At 39.5% G+C, this 22005-nt stretch overlaps 2 protein-coding genes and 2 non-coding genes across 4 annotated transcripts; all 4 read left to right on the top strand.

Moving 5' to 3' along the window:
* The first annotated feature begins 2038 nt into the window (after positions 1-2038).
* On the top strand, positions 2039-2110 carry Trnaa-cgc (transfer RNA alanine (anticodon CGC)). The gene has a single exon. It is a non-coding gene; the product is annotated as a tRNA-Ala (tRNA).
* Positions 2111-6652: 4542 nt separating this feature from the next.
* LOC131881409 (uncharacterized) lies at positions 6653-9143 on the top strand. The gene is made up of 3 exons (XM_059228259.1): positions 6653-7102; positions 7169-7349; positions 8993-9143. The coding sequence occupies exons 1-3, from the start codon at positions 6971-6973 to the stop codon at positions 9073-9075; spliced, it is 396 nt and encodes a 131-aa protein (XP_059084242.1). The 5' UTR covers positions 6653-6970; the 3' UTR covers positions 9076-9143.
* Positions 8127-8198, top strand: Trnaa-cgc (transfer RNA alanine (anticodon CGC)). Its single transcript has one exon. It is a non-coding gene; the product is annotated as a tRNA-Ala (tRNA).
* A 2290-nt stretch (positions 9144-11433) lies between the features above and the next one.
* On the top strand, positions 11434-20767 carry LOC131889540 (uncharacterized). The gene is made up of 9 exons (XM_059238671.1): positions 11434-11688; positions 14567-14703; positions 15105-15301; positions 15381-15471; positions 16239-16428; positions 16831-17022; positions 18389-18641; positions 20161-20345; positions 20440-20767. The coding sequence occupies exons 1-9, from the start codon at positions 11434-11436 to the stop codon at positions 20596-20598; spliced, it is 1659 nt and encodes a 552-aa protein (XP_059094654.1). The 3' UTR covers positions 20599-20767.
* The last annotated feature ends 1238 nt before the right edge of the window (positions 20768-22005 follow it).

Below are 22005 nucleotides of genomic sequence, written 5' to 3'. Positions count from 1 at the left end.
GGATTGGCAGCAGAAATTCGACAACAATCAATGTGGTTGTTGAACCGTTCATAATGCAATTGACACCGCTTGCCAAAATACCCAAGGCATCATCCAAATCGCTATAACATTCATAACTTGAGCACGGGAATACTTTTCACTCCTACTTGGCAATGCTTTTTTGCCTCGCTCCTTTGAACCAAGAATTTTCACTTTAAACTTGCCATAGATCTGACGGTTAACCTTGGGAAACACTTTTCTGTCTTGCTTTTGCTACACTCGAGACAACAACGGAAAGTGAGAACGACCGTATATGGTCCATGTCTAATTGCAGATGTAGAGCAGATGCTTTTGAGCAACTCGGAGCCTTCAATGAGAGTTTCCCTCTCCCCTTCATTCTTGCTCTTGCTGAGTGTACGAGCACTTATGTACGTAGAGTTCTAGACTCCTCGTCTATTTTTCCTTTTGTGGCTCTTTATTATTTCCTATGTTTCTGTCCGTGCAATTGAATTGTTCCACCCGAATAAACGGGAACGCTCATTCTACTGGCAAGAACTAATCTCTAATGCGAGGAAGTGCTTGATACCTTTGAGGCAGCGGCTATGTACATTGGAGCAGTTCATGAAGTGCAGGATTGACTTTAAGAATAGGGAATGGTGCGAAAAATGCTGATGTTGACACGCTTTTCCCTTATGAGTTGATGTCATTGTGACAGGTTTATTTGCCCATCACAACTTCAGTAGCTTCTTTTTGATTCGTTTCCTATGTAATGTGAGCTACTACGGAACTGTACTTTGATGTTCTTCAGGACTTATTTTTCAACGCTCGATGAAACGGAGAGAATCTGAGTTGAAACCAGCACTCTTACAAAACGAGTACTGACACATAATCAATAGTTTCATCATTGAGTAACAATAACAAATTGGGATAAGGAGCAATTGTAGCATTGGGAGTGATTCTAGGTTCACATCTGTCGCGTTTTTTGCCGAACTCTTACGACAGGTTATAAGAGTGAAGACGAAAAAGTTGTCACAGACGTTGAAGAAGTTGTTTGATTCCGTCTGGCGATTAACACCTTTTAAAGTCTAGTCAAGTCATTTATTTTGTACAGTAGAGGAACAGATTGGTTCAAGTTCCGTTATACAAATATTGGAAGATCTCGAAAGAAAGGATGACGTCTTTTTTAATCGATCAGACAAACCACTGTTTCGGGACTTACTGATTTATCCTTCAAGATATTTTCAAAGGCCATTTCAAAGGCCGTGGCTGGTTTGTAAGGAGGATAGAAATATAAGTCAAAAATATTTCGAAAATGCCCATTCAACAAAGATACGTATTTTGTTCGAGGAATAGGGTTAACATTAAGTAATGGAGATTTGCAAGACGACCTGTTTTAAAATTTGTAAGTCTTGTTGTAAGTCTTGCTACGATAACAGCATCATAATGTTAGATGAGAATGGGTAGTCACTGACTTTTAGAGATGTTGACTGCGAACGGAATCAAAAATTCCTTGTCTCTCAGACCGGTCACTGCATTCCAGATAAGCCCTTCGTACGGCCACAAAATCTTATTGAATAGGTGAACTTGGCCAAATTTAAGCCGAAAACTACGCTTAGGGAACTCAGGAGATAAGTCCAAAGTAATGTAGTAAATGATACATATAATTAGGATTTCCGGCTTGCTCTTGGTCAGCTACATAAGCTTTTGGCAACATTACTTTGAAACAAACCATTTTACAAGTACATGACATAAAAATGACATGCCTTTAACTCAAGAGGTCTACGTTTCTTATTTTCTTACTTTAAGTCGAAAAGTGGCGCAGAATTGCTATGACCAAAAGCAGGCCGATTTGGCGGGAAGTTCGTTCACAGTCCATATTTCTAGAAGTTCTTGGACTAGTTCAGGGAGCATAAAACGCAAGTTATCTCCCCATTTGGCTTGAGATTGAGATGATTTTTGCCAAATGATAATCAGGTAAATTCAATTCTTACCTTCTTGCCAAATGGAAATTGTCTTCTTTTTTATTTTGTTTTATTTAATTCTGTTAAATTTGAAATGTGGGGGTGTAACTCAGTGGTAGAGTGTCTGCTTCGCATGCGGAAAGTCCCGGGTTCAAATCCCGGCTCCTCCAAATTCTTTTGTCGCATCTAGCTAAGAAATATGTCCTGAAGTTTATCCCTAGAATTGATGACTTTTTTCCTTTTATTCATCTGGCCAAGGATGACGTTATAACTGGATGCATCTGGTTGGCTGGTCAGCTGCTGAAGAGGACGATAGTGGTGTCAACATGATGAACAACAAACGCCCTTCCTCGTGGCGTGAAGGTAAATGAGGGAGGAGAGGCCTGGTTTCACGCTCATTTAGAAACATTTCGATTGCAAAATGGGTGGATCGTGTGCAGCTCCAAATTGTCGCACCGGAGGAAGAACCCGCAAAGGCTGGAAACATTCGATACGAAACTTGCCCGTAACGCCCGGCAATCAAGTAACCTTGCATCGAATACCTAAAGATCCGGAGCGTCGAGCAGCTTGGCTAAGGGCCATCCCGCGTGATCAATGGACGCCATCACGTAATAGTTTCATCTGTTCATTGCATTTCATCGACACCGATTTTGAACTCAATTCTCAAGATCAGAAGCGAAGCCGTCGAAAAAAGTCTTTGGAAATGAAAATGGGTCAGAGCGCCTCAGAAAATTCCGCCGTCTAGGACCAAAAGCTGTTCCAAGCCAGTGGCCGGGAACGCCTAAATATCTGTCTGTGAAGCACGCCCCACCTCGTATTACAGTCTGCGCTACTTCCTCGGCTAGATTTAACAGCCAAGTAGCCAGGGAAGAAGCGAATTTTCAACAGTTTATCAAGTCCCAGGCCATTGAATCATTCTACGAGTTAGTGGTGAAGTTACCACTGGTGACCCTCCCCAATGGAGTATCAATTGTTGAACGCCAAAATTGCGTGATCTTCGTCTTCATAGAGGAAAATGGAACCAAGATACATATCCGTTTTAGCTTAACAATATTACGTGATTGCACATTTGCAATGATTGTCCATGGAACATCAATTCCAAATTCTAAAGTGGCACACATTACCGACCGTGCTAGCATCCGATTTGTTTGGGATATTTCTAATATCCTCGCATTCTTAAAGACCTGTATGGAGGAGTTCTCGAGTCATGAATCATCTTTAAAACTGATTGTTGAGGATTTCAAGCAGAAATTATCTGCCATCACAATGGAAGATGATGTTACAACGAAGAAAGTCTATTTTTTGATGGAACAACTAACTCTTGTTTCAATCTCCAAACATCAACGAAAATATTCTTCTGACTTATTGGCGTGTGCGTCAATTTGGAAGAATACATCAACGGCATTATATAAGAGAATTCTAAAAGACGACATGTTGACTCTACCTCAAATATCGTGGCTTCAGAAGCTGTCGTCTAGTCTTTCAACAGAGTTTGGGTTATCAAAAGCTAACCAAGAGTATCTTCGTCGAAGAATCGCCTTACTTCGGGCTAGCGAAAAAAGGTCCTGTTGGCCATTGACGAGATATACGTTAAGAAGCAAGTTGAATTCTTCAATGGAAAGATATGTGGATTGAAAGATGGCGTTGAGGTCAAGACAATTTTGTGCTTTATGATTTCATCTGTCGCTGGTCGCTATCAAGATATGGTAGCCCAATTTCCCATGACCAATCTGGATGCGGCTACCATGGAAACTTGTACCACCAAAGTCCTCCATGCGTTATTTGAAATTGGATTTCAAGTCCTGATTCTTTGTACGGACAATGCCACTCCAAACAGGAAATTCTTTGCGAGTTTGGGCAATGGAACTATGCAACCTTGCATTACCCATCCGATCAATCCCGAAAAGAAGCTTTTTCCTTCTTTTTGATCCAGTGCACAATTTCAAAAACGTTTACAACAACTTCCAGAACAAAGTGAACCAATCTTGCCCCGATTTTGAAGACTTTAGTGCCAAGTGGTATCCGTCATTCAAACACATAATCGACTTGTTCGAGTTCGAAATTGGAAAGCCGGTCAAAATGGCGTACAAACTTTCTCAAAAAATGCTCTATCCAAAATCCATCGAGAAGACCAATGTCCAGTTAGCTGCAGCACTTTTTCATGAATCAACTATAAACGCTCTCGAGTTTCATGTTGAAAATCGTGGAAAACCTTGGATGGATACAGTGAAGTTTCTGAAACTAGTGCTACAATGGTGGAAGATTGTTAACACTAAAGTTCCTTACTTTCACATCAAAACCCGAGACCCTACACGTGCACCAATACGCTCTGAAACCGACGAGAATATGTTATTTATGGCCAAGTTTGAACTTTGGCTCCTAGAGTGGGAGAGAAATCTGGAAACTCAAGGAAGAGAACGACAGGGTCTGACAAAACCCACGATGCAAGCTTTGATCTTATCCACCCGGAGTTTACAAAGGATTGCCCTCTTTTTGTTAAAGGAGGAGGGATTCGAGTATGTTCTTTTGGGAAAGTGTCAATCAGATGTAATTGAGGGTCATTTTGGATGGTATCGTCAAATGTCCGGTGCCAACTACTTCATTTCTTCCCGACAGATTCTTGAGTCCGAGAAGCTGATCAAAATTCAGTCCTTGATAAAGTTTTCTGGCTACAACTTCAGCGATATCAAGGCAATGTTTCAAGCTATCAACGGCAATGATCAGGTTCAAATTGGATTGGATGCTGCCTATCTGGAAGAGCTTGTCAATTTCGTCCCATCAAATGACCTTTCTTCAGAAGATGTGAATATTCTTTATTATGTCGGTGGATATTTTGCTCGTTCTATTCATAGAAGAGTGAAATGTGAATCATGTAAAGGCCTTATTCACGATGTCAATTCTACATTGTCACTGGCCTTTGAAGAGGATGCAATGGCTATCACTGAAGCAAAGGAGCATTTTGTTCAGCAAGTGACTCGGGGAGGGTTGTGTAAGCCTTCCGATTTGTTCTTTTTGGTCTGCGTTCATGTCCGGGGCTTTTATGAGTGCATCATGAAGAATAATCAGAGCAAGTATTTTCTTCTTGATTGTCAACATCCTAAGGAGGTGTTTTCAACAGCATTTGTAAGCACTCTGGCCTCGGATTTGGACACCGAAAACATGACTCATGTCAAATGTTTGAAAGGTCATACTTTCGAACCATTTTGCACAGAACTCGCAAAAAGGCTTTTCAATGTTTTTGCCAAGAATTACGCTAGTGAACGAAATTCTGATATACATCGTAAACGCTGCAGACAAGGTCAAGACAGAGGTGCAAATTCAAATGCCGCGGGAAGAAAAATGGCGAAGCTTCAATCGAAAAACTAAAGGAATTATGAATTATTGATTGTTAAATGATGAACTATTACCTGATGTTGTCCATATCTTACAAAGAATAAATATTTGAAGTCAATTATAAGTGAGGTGATTCTTCATTTCGTTACACTTTACTCTTGGCCGCCTTTTCAATGCTAAAAGTGACACCACAATCGTCCCGACACCGTAGCAGAGATGCGTCCAGGTAATTCAGTGGTTCATGATCTGGCAATTCGATGTGGCATCTTAGAATCCCGAAGAAAAAAAAATGTCCTAGAAATTCCTAGAATATGATGTCGAGTGAAAGTAACACGAGGTTGCGCGAAAAAAGTACGACAGTGCGCAAGCTACTTTTGTAGCGAATACCCATTTTTAATATGTTCGTTCCTCTCTTTTCAGTAACTTAAGAAAGAAAGTTCTTAATTCTAAAAGAGCGTATACGTAGAAAGCCGATACTGTTAAAACGATTTTGGAGGGTTCGGCTTTTAAAGAATCTGAGGGGAAGAGCAAAAGGCTCTTCAAATGAGCGGCATGAACACGCAAATAAATGTGCAAGTTGAAATCTAAATTTGATTAAAATCCACAAAATAGAGACTCCGCTGTATACGCATGTTTTGCTGTTTGGTATTCCAAGGTATAACTTTTTTAGGAGGGTTCTTAGAAGCAAGAGTTTGTGTACGGAAACCTACTTTTCTTCATTGGTGAACGGAATTATTCTTTCTAGCAGCTTTGAAGTAAAGTTTGTAATATTGGTGTTTGATTTCCTTTTTGTTGATGCGAGTCACAAATCTGCCTATGAAAGCCTGTAGTTTAGAAAAAGAAATAACTAATCATTTTCTGTGCCTGAACAAATGCATAAAGCCATGATCAATACGCAATTCACCAAAAAAGTATTCATTTAGTGGAATGTAAGTTCGTTCCATCATCTTTACGTTATCTTATAAAACAAAAGATGTTTTTCATAACAATGACAACAAATCTTTTGTAGAGTCCAAATGTTTATTAAATTCCCGGTTGCAATTAATAAAACCACAAAAATGCGTCATGATTCAAATTAAACCAAACAAAAAAACAAAAGAGTTTTGTATTATACATACAGCTGCGAACCAAAAGAAATGGGACGAACTTGTAGGTATTGAAAATCAATATTCTAAATTCATATTGCACCTGTAAAGAGTGATGAATAAAGTTTCAATAGTTAATGGTTTCTTATGCATAGATGAGAGTCAACTTTCACTTTTATTTCATGTTTCATTTTCTACTTGTAATTTCAATATGTTGATTTTTATTCTAATAGATGCATCGGTCCTGCAAATTCCAAACAATATGGTTTACATTGTCAAGAATGGAAATTTGAATGAGACGATAATTTAGTCCTGTAGGTTTGATGCAGTTTTAGATTATTAGTGAAAATTGGCGCACACAGGAAATAAAATACATCAAAATTTAGCCAGAATTTCGTCTATGAGTTGTTGACTTGAACTTTACTTTGATCAAAGCTCCAATGTTTTGTCTATCCTTGCATGTTAACGACGAACGCGTGATATCTAGCACATAAATACACGAGAAAGCCAAATTTGAATATGACTTTCTTGGTTACTATGGTTACACCTCTTGAACACAAGATAGTATTTTTGTGCTCGGCTCCATTTCTGACTTGATCTACTTGACTCATCATGACATTTTACTTCTGTATCCTAACGGTAGTTCCTCTCTTGTGCCACATGCTATTAGCCCAAGAAAACGTGCAGCAATTCAAATATGACGGATATCAAAACACATTCCCCCTTGATGACGTTCGTTCGTCGGTAAGTAGCTAACAATCTTCGTTAATCAAAGCATCGTTTTCAATTTCTTAATTGATTATGCATCAGTCCCATGATGTGGGTAACGTGTCTACCAGTTTAGACCAATCAACAAAGAAGTGCTCCAACCTGTGTTCCATTCATAACTGGTGTGGAGCCTTTTACCTATCTTCGGAATATGATGCTGATAAGGGAAAGTGCCATTTGGTCCTTCGAGATGATGCGGATAAAATTGAGACCTTGGCAATCGGTAAGTGAGAAAATAGTGGGAAATACACTTAAGACTGTTTTGTCCTTTTTTTCTTTACGGTGGACTTGAAACCCACGACGTCCTCAGTATGGTCTTCTATAGAGGCGTATATTCCAAAAATGTGAGTGACGTCATTTCAGCTGACTTACTTTTCCCACACACAACCTAGTTGATTTATTGCAAGGGTCCTTATCCCTGCGGGACTCAGAGGCAAGCAATGGCTTCTAATCCTGGCTTTCACAACCTAACTTACCCTAATCTAAACCAACCCTGTGGGTCTGTATTGGAAAGGTCTTTCAAATTTGCAATACCTATTCAAGATCTGAAAAAAAATCACCTTCCCCAGACGCAGATCCCAATTTTCCCTTTCAACACTCTTGGTCTTTGGCTCAAAGTAGAGGCCCCTCTAGCTCAAAGTATACGGACTCTGATCCAACAAACGAATTTGTTTTGAGCCTTTTTTCCAAAATCAAAGGCGTCTTGAAACTGAACAACATTTTCGGGAAGTGGCAGCTGATTCGCATTTTTCACGAGGAAAATACGTCTAGTTAAAAAAGAGTAACAAAAACTTGTCTAATGTCTGTTTTAAGAGCAGAAATTGGTTTGCTCTTCTCTACTGGTTATCTTTTTGATTAATCAATCCCTTTGTAAGTAGAGAGTTCAACCACTTCCTATCTTTCATTCGACCATAATGAAAATTCTACGCCATTTGCCGAAAATGCAAAATTATACAAATTTGAATAAATAATTAAAGTAACATTCGAGTTTAGAGCGGATGGGGGTGTAACTCAGTGGTAGAGTGTCCGCTTCGCATGCGGAAAGCCCCGGGTTCAAATCCCGGCGTCTCCAGTTCGTTTTGAGATCTAAAATAGCGATCAAAATGTTTTATTACAAATGTTAGTGTGTAACGCAGTTGTGGAATGTCCGCTTTATATGACAAAAGTCTCAGGTGTAACTTTCTGCGCCACCAAATTTCTATTAGGACCAGAATAAAAAAAAATGGAACTGTTTCCCCATAAGCGCTATTTTTTTTTACTTAACAAAGATATTTTTTTGGACCGAATGCAGATGTTGTGTTGGACAGGGTAACCAACGATAGTGTTCTGCCCCAAAGAGGCCGTTTTCGAAAATTTCAAGTTTACGGTTGGCTAGCCATATTTTCACTTTCCCCAATAAAAGAATATAAATTCATTTGGCTTTCGAACCATCTGACATTTATTGATTCATTCAAGTGACCCCCATATATAAATTACTACTGTTTTTCAATCAATATCAAACAATATGTACGGAGATTTACCGTTATCACCAAAATCATTCTCTTTACATAAGCCTTAAGAAATAAGTTGATTCAAGATTCAAGTTCTCGAGAAAATCTTCTTATATGGAAATCTAACGTTTCTTGACGTGTTCAAAAACTGGTTTTGACACACTGCCTTTCCCCAAAAATCCAATGCCTCGGAATGTGTGGTGGAGCTGCCAATATCTTAAAACATTGTGTTTTCCCTTGTTCGCTTAACTATCAGTACATATCAAGAGAACTTCCAATGATGTCTTACTCTCTCTGTCTTCAGACAAATACTGGAAGGGACAAATTGACATTGCTGAATGATCATTCTTGAACCCACACTATTTATTTGTTTCAGGACCTGGACACGTTTACTATAGAAAAGAAACCATCGGTGACCAGGTTTCTATCAGTCCCATGGACCCAGTTCTAATTCCATAGTGTATTTCTAAATCTTGAAAAATCAATTTGTCTTGAAATGGTTTTTGAAATACATCAAGTCACTTGCAACAAAAGTGTTCTTACGGGTATGTTCATTTTCGCAATAAAGAGATACATGTTACTTACAACTTCAACAAAATATTCGTCGTTGACTCATAGAGTTTTATAAGGTTTCTAAAACTAAGACTATTAAGTTCCGTTGACATTATTACCCTTTGGTCTCTTTTCGGCACCAGCGATGGCAAAAAGTGACTTTGAAGGGATTTTTGCCAATTTCTCACATTTTTTCTTCAGAGCCCGGCAGTCATAAACAGTAATTCTTATTTTGTTGCTTGATATAATTCGAACTTAGATTAAAAACTTACTTTTTTCAAATGTTTTGAATGATTATAATCTTGAAAAGCATACATCATGGATATCAGGAGCACAGCCGTTTAATTCAAGTTGAAAATAAGTAAAAAAAAAAAGAGCAAAATTTGTTTGCATTTTTTCATGATTGATTATGTATGCCCCCAAGCCCTAATGCTTTTTTTAATTCTAATTAGTAAAATACATCACGTCAAGGCGAAAAAGGTTAATTTGATAGTGCTAATATATGAATGGGCTGATTTACTTTGTTTGGATTCTGATTGAGTAATAGCATGGGTCTGGTTAAAGTGCTTTCATGGTTTGTTTGTCTTCGAACTAGATCGAGAGCTAATGAAACAGGAATTTGTTGAGGTGGTTGCGGACACGTTACTCCAATTTCCACTACGAAGCTATTTGTTTTGCCAGGGAGGAAAACAAAAGCAGTTTGCTATGTAAAAGAATAATTTACCTCAATTACAAGCCGGTTTTTTTTGTACAAAATTCCTTATTGTCTGGTATGAATTAGATTTTACCAATTGCTTTTATTCGTTAAGTTCAATGCACTTGCAGCAACCTGAATAGCTTTAAAATAAAAAAATGCCATAAGGTTCTCAAATCATCTTGTCCTGATTACAGTCTAACACAAAGACACATAAAAGAGTTGCTCGCACAACTGAATAGTTTCAAAATGGCGAATTGGCTCAAGTTTTACAACACAATTCAATGTTTTTAACGTCATTTGTCAAAAAGCAACAAGTTCTTTCTCGTTTTGACACATGTGGGAAAGATATCCATAACATCATCCGCCACAAAAGATGTACTTGAAAACCTTGAAAAGGGGAATGGGAAGGAAAAGAAACTCTCCGCTTTGGTTGGGCCACATTACTACACTAATTTACTGCTTGCGGAAGTTGCCCAGTAAATCATGCAATGGCAGCAAGCGGAAGTATAAAATTAAATTGCAAATGTCTTCCAAATGAAAGTATAGCTTCAACCAACTCTTCCACAATGGTCATTATCAACACTGTCTTTCTTTCAACTTGTCGCTCATTATGAGTAAATCTACCTTAAGACCATCAAGTGATAGGACCACTACCATGTGACAATTGTGTGCATGTAAATTCATTACAATCTCGACATTGTGTTCACAATTACGGAAGTGTGACGCTCCCGACCGACTTGAGTCGAAGCAACAAGAACTCACTCAGTTATAGTTCTTGTAACAACAGCAACAACCGTCAGCAACACCATTCACTCAACCAAAGGAAAGAAAGAACCAACCAACCAACCAACCAACCAGTCAGCCAGTCAACCAACCCCTCGTCTTCCCTATGAGGAGAGACATCTTGTCATGCTCCAGAAATGGTACTCAAACAGAGATCACACTGCTAAAAAGACACTTCTTTTACCAGATGAAAAAAAATAATATTTGCTTTTCAACTTCAAACTGTAACAATCTTCAAATTTGGAAAATTAGGATCAACAAAAATAAGTCTTGATTCCGGAAAACAGGCCTTTTGTTGAATCAAAGGTTTTAAAAAACATGGCCTCTTGGAATAAATTATTTTTGTACCACTTATTATTGATTTTGTAACGGTTTTGGATTGTTATGCTTAATCGCATATTTCGATCCAATATGTATTGTTATAACTGAAGAAGTGAATAATGAATGAATGCCTCGAGTTTCATTATCGTTTTTGATTGATGTATCTATCCATGTTTCAAAACCATTTATCCCAGTGAGCTAACTTTAAGATTGCCCTCAGACTTCAGTGATTTTCTTCCTTATTTTTTCGGTGAAAATCAGTTTTATGTCAGATCAGGGCATGCTAAGTAATAGCTACAATCGTACATAGAGTGAGTGCCAACACCTTAGACTGAAAAATGCAGCAGTCAAAGATGTTAATTGCATCAGTGATTGGGTTAATAACCTTAAAATTGGTAAGAACAAGTGAATGATTTTTGTCTCCCATTGCTTCGTGACTTTACCACAAAAAAAATACTTAGGTTATGGGTCAAGATTACGAAGTGATTGATATCGATTGTTCCTTGGGTGAAAATTCTGTTTCTCAAGAGCAGTTCCTTCACGCCGTACTTCGAAAACCCGAGAAATTCAAGGGTGTTCCGTTATTCGCCGATGATCGCAAGAAGGACCCATTGACAGATCCTGAATGTTCCATTGTCCCCGACCCTTTGGATCCTCAGGGTCTAACGTACAATCTGAGGATTTCGGATTTGAACGAATGTGGAGTGATACTTAAGGATGTAAGTCAACATATTTTATGAGCAAAAAGGGACGTGCTCCACATTTGATACTCCCAACAGGAACTCGTTAGTGCCATGTTTGTTCCTGGGAATCGACATTGATCTTTTCAACGTTGGGAGTTTTTTTGTGAAAGGTACCTAAAAGTACAAGTTTAGTTTGGGGGAATGCAACTTCTGGTGAAAAAAACTGGGTGTTTCAAAAGAAAAACAAAGCTTAGAACAAGTCTTATTGTACTGCATAGATGAGATTTTCTACTATATTGGTCAGAAGTTTCTGTTTATTAGGTGATTTCTTTTTTGACTCAACAAAAAGGCTCGAAAATCATGGCTATTCATTTTGAAACAAAGGTCAACGTTTTCACTTTGTTATCTAAAATGCGAGACAAAACGAATCGTTTGTACTTTATGTTTAATTTTCGGGCTCCCTTGAAACACTCTGTTGAATGATGGTAATCAATGGAACCTTTCAACATTTGACTTTTTATGAAGACCGAGACAGCAATTCATTGTTTTTTGTTTACCTTCCTTTAAATAGATCTGCATTCATTCAAACAGTGGTTTTTCCCTGTGTTTAAACTATCATTTTTAGGGCTGAATTGACAAAATAAACTTAAACTCAAACAATAACTCGGTACGTAAAGTGAATGTGGTTGTACGTTGGCTGAGTGACATTCATTGGCATATCAAATATAGTTCTTACACACCAGGAATTTTATTACTTCAACGTTTTAGCAAAAGCTTTAAAAGTGTTTAATTCGTACCTTAAAGAATAGTCCATTATCAAGTATGTACTTGCTATTACCCACCTTTAATCTTGACCTGCCGCGATTAAGTGTCACGAAATAAATGATATTTGCGCTGCTTACGTGTGATACCATGGAAAATGATGCATGGGCTTATATTTATCTTGGAAGGATTTGGTAAGTATATTTTGCAATCTCGGGACTTTTGAAGCCCAGATCTTGACGCAATCTTTCAAAAAAATGGATTTACATAAGGAGCAAAAGAATCTACTGGGCAGATGTGATGTACCATCATGAGCGTCAGCTTCAATGCCTTCATTTTGTCAACGAGTTCTTTTTCAATCATTCGGTTTTCTTATCTGAACAATACAAGTCATCCTTCTCTACTTGTTCCAACCATTTCGTCCACGATCACACGACCTACAAAAACACTTAAGCATTATTTGGCCACATTTTGCTTATTATACTTGGTTTTGATTTGATCATTTTTTGGTTAGAAGTATTTGTCCTTTTTTCGGCTATTTTGTTAATTTCATGACATTATTTGATTTTTACCAAATATGATGGAAACACTGGTAATACGATCACTTGAAATGGACGCCTCATTTCTTATGCAATTTTATTTTGATTGCAAGGTAATTCTTTTATGAATGCAAATAGCGCCATCTAGTAAGTTACGGGTCTGGTGTTCTCGAACGACCCGGATTGGCGTTGTTCTGCTGTGCCCATTTCTTTTCGCAGGGAGGACTATTTCATTTATCTTCAGCGGAAACTTTCATGTGAGCAATTGCACTACATTGGAACGTCTAGAGTGCTGAGCGATTAGTGAAAGTCAAGTTTACAAACTATCATAAGAAAAAGACTGGTTTGAAGAGTTCAAGGAAGCGCAATGAAACGGTTCACCTTTATCAAAAACCGTAGTCAAATCATGAAAATGAAAAAGATTAATGTCAATGATCAAAGACAAAACGAAAGGACGATGCATAGCTTTCTTGGTTTTCAAAAAAAAGCATGAGATGACTTTAGCCCAAGACTAAAGTACATTTGGAACCTTAAACCAAATGCTCAAAGTTTTGTCAAAAGACTTGAAAGTTTTTTTTTGTACAAAGGATTGAAAATCTAGGGAGATGATGCGCACCTGGCTATTTTATTTTCCAACGGGATGTATTGTACACCTTTGTACGATTCACGAGGGACAAAATATATTCTTTGGTCATCTATTCAACAAAAATAGTGTCGTGGGATTCAATGGATTTGACATCTCATCAGATAGAAGCAAAGTATCCTTCAGCTTAATTAGTTCTTGCAAAATCTTTGTTCCACTTCGATTCACGTTGAACAATTTCCAAAGCCTTTATTTTCATTTCAAAAGCGTTTAGAAAAGTCTGGATCGCTCTCGATTTTAATTTGATCAAAATCATGTGATCCATCTCAGAATGAGAGCTCACTAATCTTCCTGCATCCTTCAAGGCCGTGAGTCCAACAGACAAGGCTCTAGAGAAGCGGGAAGGCCAGCGCTCCGTGTAATCTCAAATCGAGAGCACGTTTCTCGGGCCAAAACAGACTTTCCAAAAGAGGGGATTCCATAAAGTTGGTATAGTTTGGAAAAGAAAATCTGCATTGAGGTGAAAAGCATATGTCCAGAGAAATGAAAGCCAGAACCAAGATGGGCCTTTATGTCAAAGTTCAGCCGTGTCAGACAGCCCAAATGAAGTGGGCAAGAGGTACATTAGATAATTAGATACTCTAACTACTCGTGAAATACCATGATTGATAAAAGAATCCAGCTCATCGTACTATTGGCATCATTGATTTTTACGTATTTTTTATGATTTTTGTGCTAAAGGCAAATCAAACCCGTTATAATTCAAAATGGAATAGGCGGCCCAATCAGCCAATTTTTTTGCTGCAGGCTAACTCACAGAGCTTTCTTTGATGTGCAGAACGTAAATCATTTGCTGATGTAGCATAGAAAACATATGAAAGACTGACTGTTATCAAACTCATTGTAATAACTTGAGCAAAGAGCACGTTTCACAAGATGACAGTAATCAGCCAGATGAACTATCGTAAATGGAAATAAACGATTGGATGGTGGATGGTTTTTATATCATATCACAGGATTTGTTTTCCAGGAATTTATTAGCGTCCGTGTTTGGTTTCCAAGACTCTCTGGCGTAGTAATGATGTCGGATCAAGAGGTGATCATTATGTGCAAACCACCTCAGCCCACAATCACGTTGAACAAGGCCGCTGAATACGCCAGTCAAATGTAAGTACGTGCACAAGTGCTTTTTGGTTGTTGATAACCATATTTCTACCTGACATTGTCCAATCAGTCAAGAACATTCTGCTTCATACGCTTTCTTGCGTTTGGAGCCCATAGCCCAAATGAATTCATTTCAACTCAAGAAGGGAGGTCTGCCATCTTAGTGGCCGAACATTTATCATGTTAATAATGAGAAGAACTGCCAGCAGAGAGCAAAAGAAAGAAAAATGATAGGATGCCTCCTCGAACGATTCAGAGAATCCTGTTATATTGTACTGCCTTTTTGTACTTTCTACCGAATGAGAAGGTTTTGAAGCAGTAGTACCATACTTGAACGTGTATCTCTTGTTAAGGGTACACCAATTGTAACACCGCATTATGCTCTTCTATCCTTGATTGATTAGCGACCTTCTTAGACCTCCGACGGCTCGCGTTTCTGGTGTGGTTCAAGAAAGCCCTGGAAATCTGGAATATGAAGTGGCTTTATTCAGAGAAACCGATCCGGACAACCAAGATTTCATCTCCAACGAGGTGCCTGTCGATCAAGCTGTACCAATTGGTACGAAACTTCAACTTCGAGCTTCGATCAACACCAATTCATGTGAGTCAAAGTCAACCCTCACGAGTTCAATCGATCCTGGAAGCATACATGGATCCTAGAACAAATTCCATCTTTCTAGCTTGGAAGTATGTGAAGCTTTTGGAAGTGACTTTGTCACCGAGTTCCGAGGATGCCTTTGCCGGAGGACATATCACTTTGATTGAAAGCGGGTAAGATTGACAGATCGGGAATAGAAATTGGAAACGCTCCTATCTCGTCTGAAAGATGGCACAAACAAACACGAGGGATTGCTGTCGAGCCGAATTGAGCAACAGTTGGCCTTGGCCAAGGCCGTGATTGTTCACACATGAGGCAAGAAAGACCTTTGAAGAAGAGAGCTTCTGATCCAGGATGTTGTGACAACATAAATTTGGTATCACCTTTGGAGTTTTTGGCTTCGATGGCGAAAGAAGGAAACACGAGAAAGAACGATTTCTGATGCGGCTTAATACCCAACCAAACAGATACGTGAGAAAACCACTCCCAAAGGGTCAACATTAGTTTGCTAAGCCTTTTCCTCGTCAAAGTACTTGTAAACAAAAATCTCCACTCATATATCAAACGGTTCGATCCCGGTTGTTGGGAAGCCAGGATTTTCTCATAATTCCATTGTCTGCCCGTTAAATGAAAGGCCTTGGGAATATTTGTTACTTCGCTGTTGAGATTTAGCCCCGCATGGTTTAGCACGCGTTCTCTTAGGATTTGATGCAACCCGGATTTCTCACGAGTATTTGAACTGGTTGCTTGAGCACAAAGCATCACAAGCAGCAGAAATACGAGGAAAAGAGATGTTGCTTCTTTATTCCTTTCAATGTTCTAGATTGATAACAGGAGAGACAATTACACTTCATGTGCAAGACATTTTTTTGTATCCACGGATTTACTCTCCATTTGATGCAAGGTCTCAAGGTTATCAAGCACTTTGCCATATTTTAAGGTGTCGCAAGGAAGAATTCTACTCCATCATCCCGAGACAACCTTATCATCCCAGCCAAGAGCTCAAGGGCGAGGTTCGATTGGAATTCGAGGCTGTTCTCTTGGACGTTCAAGGAGAAGCCAAGAGAATCAATCAGCTGTGGATCCATGCCCGCATCAAGGCCTGCATCACCCAAAAGGATTGTGAGCCGGTAAGTGAACGACTTAAAAACTGACAACTGCGCCTCTTTCAGGATAAGAGCAGCCACGAACTCGTTTGCTTGTTTAGGCCGCCAGGAGGCGCAGAGGGTTTTGGTGGCCATGGTGACAGGGTGTCTGACCTGTATGCCTCGTTTGTTTGTTAGGCAGTCAGATAGCGACTTTCTCGCTCGGACTCCCATCTGTTGATGGGTGTGGCAATGAAGGGATATTTGCCATCCGTCATCACATTGCATTACGAAGTCGAGGTAATCCTGACATCGCTGGTGTAAATCCGAATCGTTGACAGTATTTCCAAATTCTGAATGCAATCCTTTACCATGCAACGCGTCTCTTTTGTTGAATTGAACAGGTTTGAGCGAGTTGTCCGAGCTCTTTTGTGGTCTAACATTTGAGCTAACTTTGGGGTGGGCCAAACGAATATTCTTCAACCCACCCAAAACAGTGCTACCAAAGGTTGTCGCCCCTCGAGAAGGCCCACAGGATTGGTCATCTCAGTTGGCAAGGGAGAATCTCATGTAACGATTTGGATTGTTATGTTGCGATGCTTGAAAGTCATGATTATGGTTACCAAAGTAAAGGGAGTGGTAAGCGTGATTTAGATATAAAAAAATAGAAATCCTGGACATTTTAGCCCAGGCTCGAACCAGGTTTGATGCTCTGTCAATAAATACAAAACTACAGGAAGTCTTAGACTGTTGTAAGTCTTTTGGAAAGAAATATCCGTTGATGGATTTGATAATTGAATTCATGAAGTCATTTGAGCAGAAATAAGAAGTTCGTTCAATGGTCTAAAAGTAGCAATGAGTTTTTTCAAGAATTGATAACAAGTGCATTTGTTTCTGTAAACAAATTTTGTTTCTGTTTCTAAATCTATTGATGAGCACCTGGTTACACGAGAGACTTTACACAACCGTTGCGAGCTCTCGACCTCTGCCATCGATGAGCTATTCAACTATCACAATTTGAACTGCCGAACGAATTTTTGACCTTCGATGCACGTATACATGCTCTGCCCAATTCGGTCAAAAATGTCGGGGGAGGAAATAGCGCCATTTGGAATTTGCGCACGCCACCTAAAGTTGCGAGCAATTCGTGGAAAGACGCTTGTTCTTTGCTATTCAATTTTTGAAACCATCCACGCTTTCCAGGAAATTCCGCGTTCTAATTCTAAATTGTGTTATGGTGTAAGCTTTCTCTTGCATCTGTGCGTGCAACATCAAACGACCTTTCCACCTGGATCCGGTTTATGTTTTAGCAGCATTCGGTATGAAATATCTTATAAGCTTGGGTAGCTGTATTGGGACAATATCTAGCTCGAGATTGTTGTTTTTGTTCGCCTTTTATATCGTCCATTTCGTTCACGTAGTAAACGAGCGGAACCATTGCTCCGACCAAGTGGAGAGCTCAACCATTCAGGCTCTATTTGACAACCAAAGTCAGAATGGTTGATCCTGGGAAGGCTGGGATGTTGAGTCGAACTCAAGTAACGAAAAAGAACACTTGCTTAAAGACGATTGCCCTTTATAATGGTTTACAATACGAAGTCTCAACAATGACAGAATTGTTCTTCACTAAATTTTTATTGCTATTTGCTGGCGAAACGGTACAAAGAGAAGCGAAAACGCAAAATGCTGTAAAAATGGAACGCTGAAGAATGCATTATTCCATGCACATTGACAATGTTATTTACAAAAACGGCCCCCTATGTATCTAAAAAAATGGTATATTCCTGAACAAACTGATCCATGTAACTGAAGAACCTTGGAACTCATCGACATGGTCCCTGACGTCAATGTGCTTTCCACAATATGCCACTCAAAAGAGCTTTCGCTGAAAATGAATACAAAAGCTGCAAACGAGCCCGAGGAAGCTAGCTTCCGTTATATTCGGTAGGCAGGGCCAGATTTTGACCATTGTTTTGACGGGTTTCCTCTTACTTTGTGTTCCCAGGAGTTTTGTCTGGACGTGTTCCAACCGAGTGGAGCTGGTCGGAAGAAGCGTGACCTGGTCACCAAAGACGGAGTGACCACTCTGCTTGATGTGGAAGGGCCCACGGGTGAAGCCGTTTTGGTGCGCAACCCCGAGGAGTTAGTCAAGCGCGAATCTAGCCGACAGAGATTCTTTGAACCGGCCAAGAAGCGCAACAGTGGTTCCAAAAGTGCCTCCATTGGCGACAATGTTGGAGTGACTATCATTCTGCCCGGTAAGAGTGCTTGAAAGTACTATAGGGAAGTATTCCTATTGGAGATAGGAAAGGACCATTTTTAAACATCGGACTTAATTTAGCCTCTCGTTCACACACACACACCAATGGAATAATTGAAAGGGGCTATTGCATCTAAATCTGGCCATTTGTAAGGTTGTTCGGTTGTAGGGTCTCATGTTACTTGAGACCTGATTCAGGACACCACGACCAAAGGTATACTTTTTGTTGATACTGTTTTAAGACACGTGTTTTGGTAGTCAGTAGACGGAGGTCGGTACGCATTGGCCTATTGATATGGAACAACTAGTGCTGAGGCGAGTCCTCTGATATTTTGACTTTTTTCCAGCCTCGAGTCCAACAGAGGACTCGAGGTTTTTACTTGTGCCAGTTCAAGCAAAATGACTCGTCTTGCGAATATTTTTTTTTGACGAATCCAGACTCAGGCCCATCACTAGGACCAACTATCACATGCCCCAGTTCCCCAGGTACTCAAGCATCATTTTTGGAAGCTCATTAAACTTAGATGGCTATATTTTTTTGCGAAGAACATGATTGATTTGTTTTTCAAAAGCCATCAAGGCTTTAGTCGTTCTTCTAAGAAAGGAACGGATATGGCATTTGTTCTTTTGGCCAATGTGAGTGATGAATTACTTCAACCATTTCTCATAAAAGAGATAAGGGCGTTACTGGCTACAGATTTTCCTCAATTCTAAAACATTTAAGGACTAATGCCTCATCATGGCTAAATATCAACGTATCTAGCATATCAAATGGGTATTTTTGCCAAACTTTATTCAATGTGCAGATAAGTGAGAAACGGGCGAAACTGTTACTCCTGCCCTAAAAACCATCGCGTCCATTCATTCAGTCACAAAATGTGACCGGAATTTTGAAAACACTCATTTAAGACGAAAACGAGCTTAAATGAATATATGCGTTTGGCAATTGCCGGGAAAAGAGCCAAATTCCTTTATTCCCCACAATGACAAGAAAATAATTGCTTCACTGATCTTGAGTGATGTGAGTTCCGATAAATAAGAATAGCATCATCAACCCAGGAAGATGAGAACTTAGTCATAATCTCTCAACGAAGCATCATCCAAAAAGCTTTTTTCTCCGCAGATGATATGCTATCTCGTATTTCCGGTGTCGAGGTTTCTATGTACCAACGCACCGCATGAAAAGTTGTTGCTTGTACTGCAAGCCTGAAGGGCCAAAACATGTTGTACTGAGGTGCACTGGTCTTCCATCTTCCTGGTTTGGTTCCAAGTTATGCACATGGCTTAGTTTCCAATGAACCCTGCAATAAAGTGTTCAAGTACATTTCGGAAAAGTATCAGAGAGAGAGTTTGAAGAACACTCCCAGATCATCCAATGAAATGCGCTCACTCATCGGCAGATCAAACAAGTCTTGCTCTTAATATTACTGTAGACAGCGACAAGATTGACATGGATTCTGAATGATTCTGATTGGTCTCGCCCTGATTAATGCCCTCGATTTTTTGCCCGTGTTCAGATGATTACTACAAAGAGCTGAAAGGCGGCCAGAAAAGTGACAAGACAAGCCCAAGTGGATCTTCACTTTCATCCGTGGAGAAAACGTTGGATTGCAATTCATTCATCATCGTTGGTGTGTCGTTGGCGTGTTCATTGATCGTGGCATCACTGCTTCTATTCTACCTCTCCTTGCGTTTATACAAGGTATGTTCGTCCTCGAAATTACCCTCTTTAGCTCATTTACTCACCACGTGACTGGAATTTGACATTCTTTTGCACGCATCCTCCATCCCATCAGGTGTCCAAATTGTATAAAAGGCAAAAGTTGGACGAGGTGGTCCGGGAGCATCGACGCAAATACGGCGTTCAACAACAACAACAACAACAACAACAACAACAAACCCGCTTGAGCTCACATTCTGAAAGTACGGGTTTGTCTGTGCACCACATGACTTGACTGGAACGTCATTTTTGATCTCCATTTTGGACGCGCATTGTTTAGTGCGAGCACTTCTGAGCTCGGGTTGTGGCTGGAATTTGGCTTTGGTTTCAATATCATTACTATTATTATCACCATTGTTACTTGTTTGTGTGTCAATAAATAGCCTTGGCATTATTGTATTATATATTGAGGTTGGAATCGGATTAGATAAATAAGGTCATGAAATATGCCATTGGTGGAACATCAGTATTCAAGGTTGATTTGGAACAAGTACATAGCATTATTGGGAGACCAGTCTCCCTTGAGTCCAATTACCTCGGGGTTATTTCTGGCTTTTAAGACTGCCCATGGATTTAATAGGTCGACTAATAGCGTGTCAGACATATTTTTCAATACAAAGAACGCTACACAAAAAGGGAGCTGGTTGGTATGCACAGGTCTGATCAACTGGAAACACTCATGGACCATACGAGCGGGTGAAAAAGGTATGGTTTTTATTCTATAAATATATGCTCAGCCCGTCGTTTCATGAACAAGATGAATTTCGTGCTCAATTAAGGTTTTTCGTCGGTAATAGGAATGAAAATCGTTCAACAGGCATTTAATTGCAAGAAATGGTGGTCTTTATTTCGTGAATGTACCTGTACTCTTCTGGCTTTTAGCTAATGAACTTTGAGTTGATTAGAAGGAAAGGATCTTACATTATGGCCGGATATTTGCTTTCAGGAAACAGCAATGCATTTTAAACCAGAAGGGAACAATGTTTACTTCGGAGAAAATGTTACCAAGTGGGAGTGTTTCAAACAAAAATGAAGATCAATCAAATTCATAGCGTAAAATACAATTGTGAACCATCTATCATATGAAACAGATCATGGACGTGGGCAGTACATTTTAGCACCAGCACTTCCGATTCCAATAAAACTATTATTCTCTGCCTGAATTAAGACTTGTCAAGGTCAGTTGAACTACAGCATCCCCTCATAATATGTATGACACTTTTTGCAATTTGAAGCGTGACAAAAAAGAGCCCCTTTTAAAATCGGTGGATGCCAGGGGTGGGGGGCCAGCAAAGCGTGACATTACAGTCTTCTAAAATGCATTCTAGCGTTCTTATCAAATTGATTGTCCATATGCGGGTGTGGTTAGTAGTAATATTGTCGATCAACCATGAGTGCATCCCATCACAAAAATCTTATAGACTTCTGACATGACGTTGATGAAGGTCGGAGGACCCTTTTTCCCAATTGAAGCCACCACTCCAAGAACTATTACTAGAAAGGATGTTTGGTCTTGAATCAATGTTTGACATTGCTGGGGATGCCTTGGACCTACATGGAGCTTAAAAAATAAGTCTGTGTTGCTGTTGGACCCTCAACAATGGCAAAGTTATATCCATCAAAAGGGTTGGCACCTTGAGCA

Source organism: Tigriopus californicus, chromosome 1 (genome assembly GCF_007210705.1).
Source record: "Tigriopus californicus strain San Diego chromosome 1, Tcal_SD_v2.1, whole genome shotgun sequence".
Lineage (NCBI taxonomy): Eukaryota > Metazoa > Arthropoda > Copepoda > Harpacticoida > Harpacticidae > Tigriopus > Tigriopus californicus.
The sequence above is the reverse complement of the archived record's forward strand: the minus strand, read 5'-3'. Positions and strand labels throughout refer to the sequence as shown.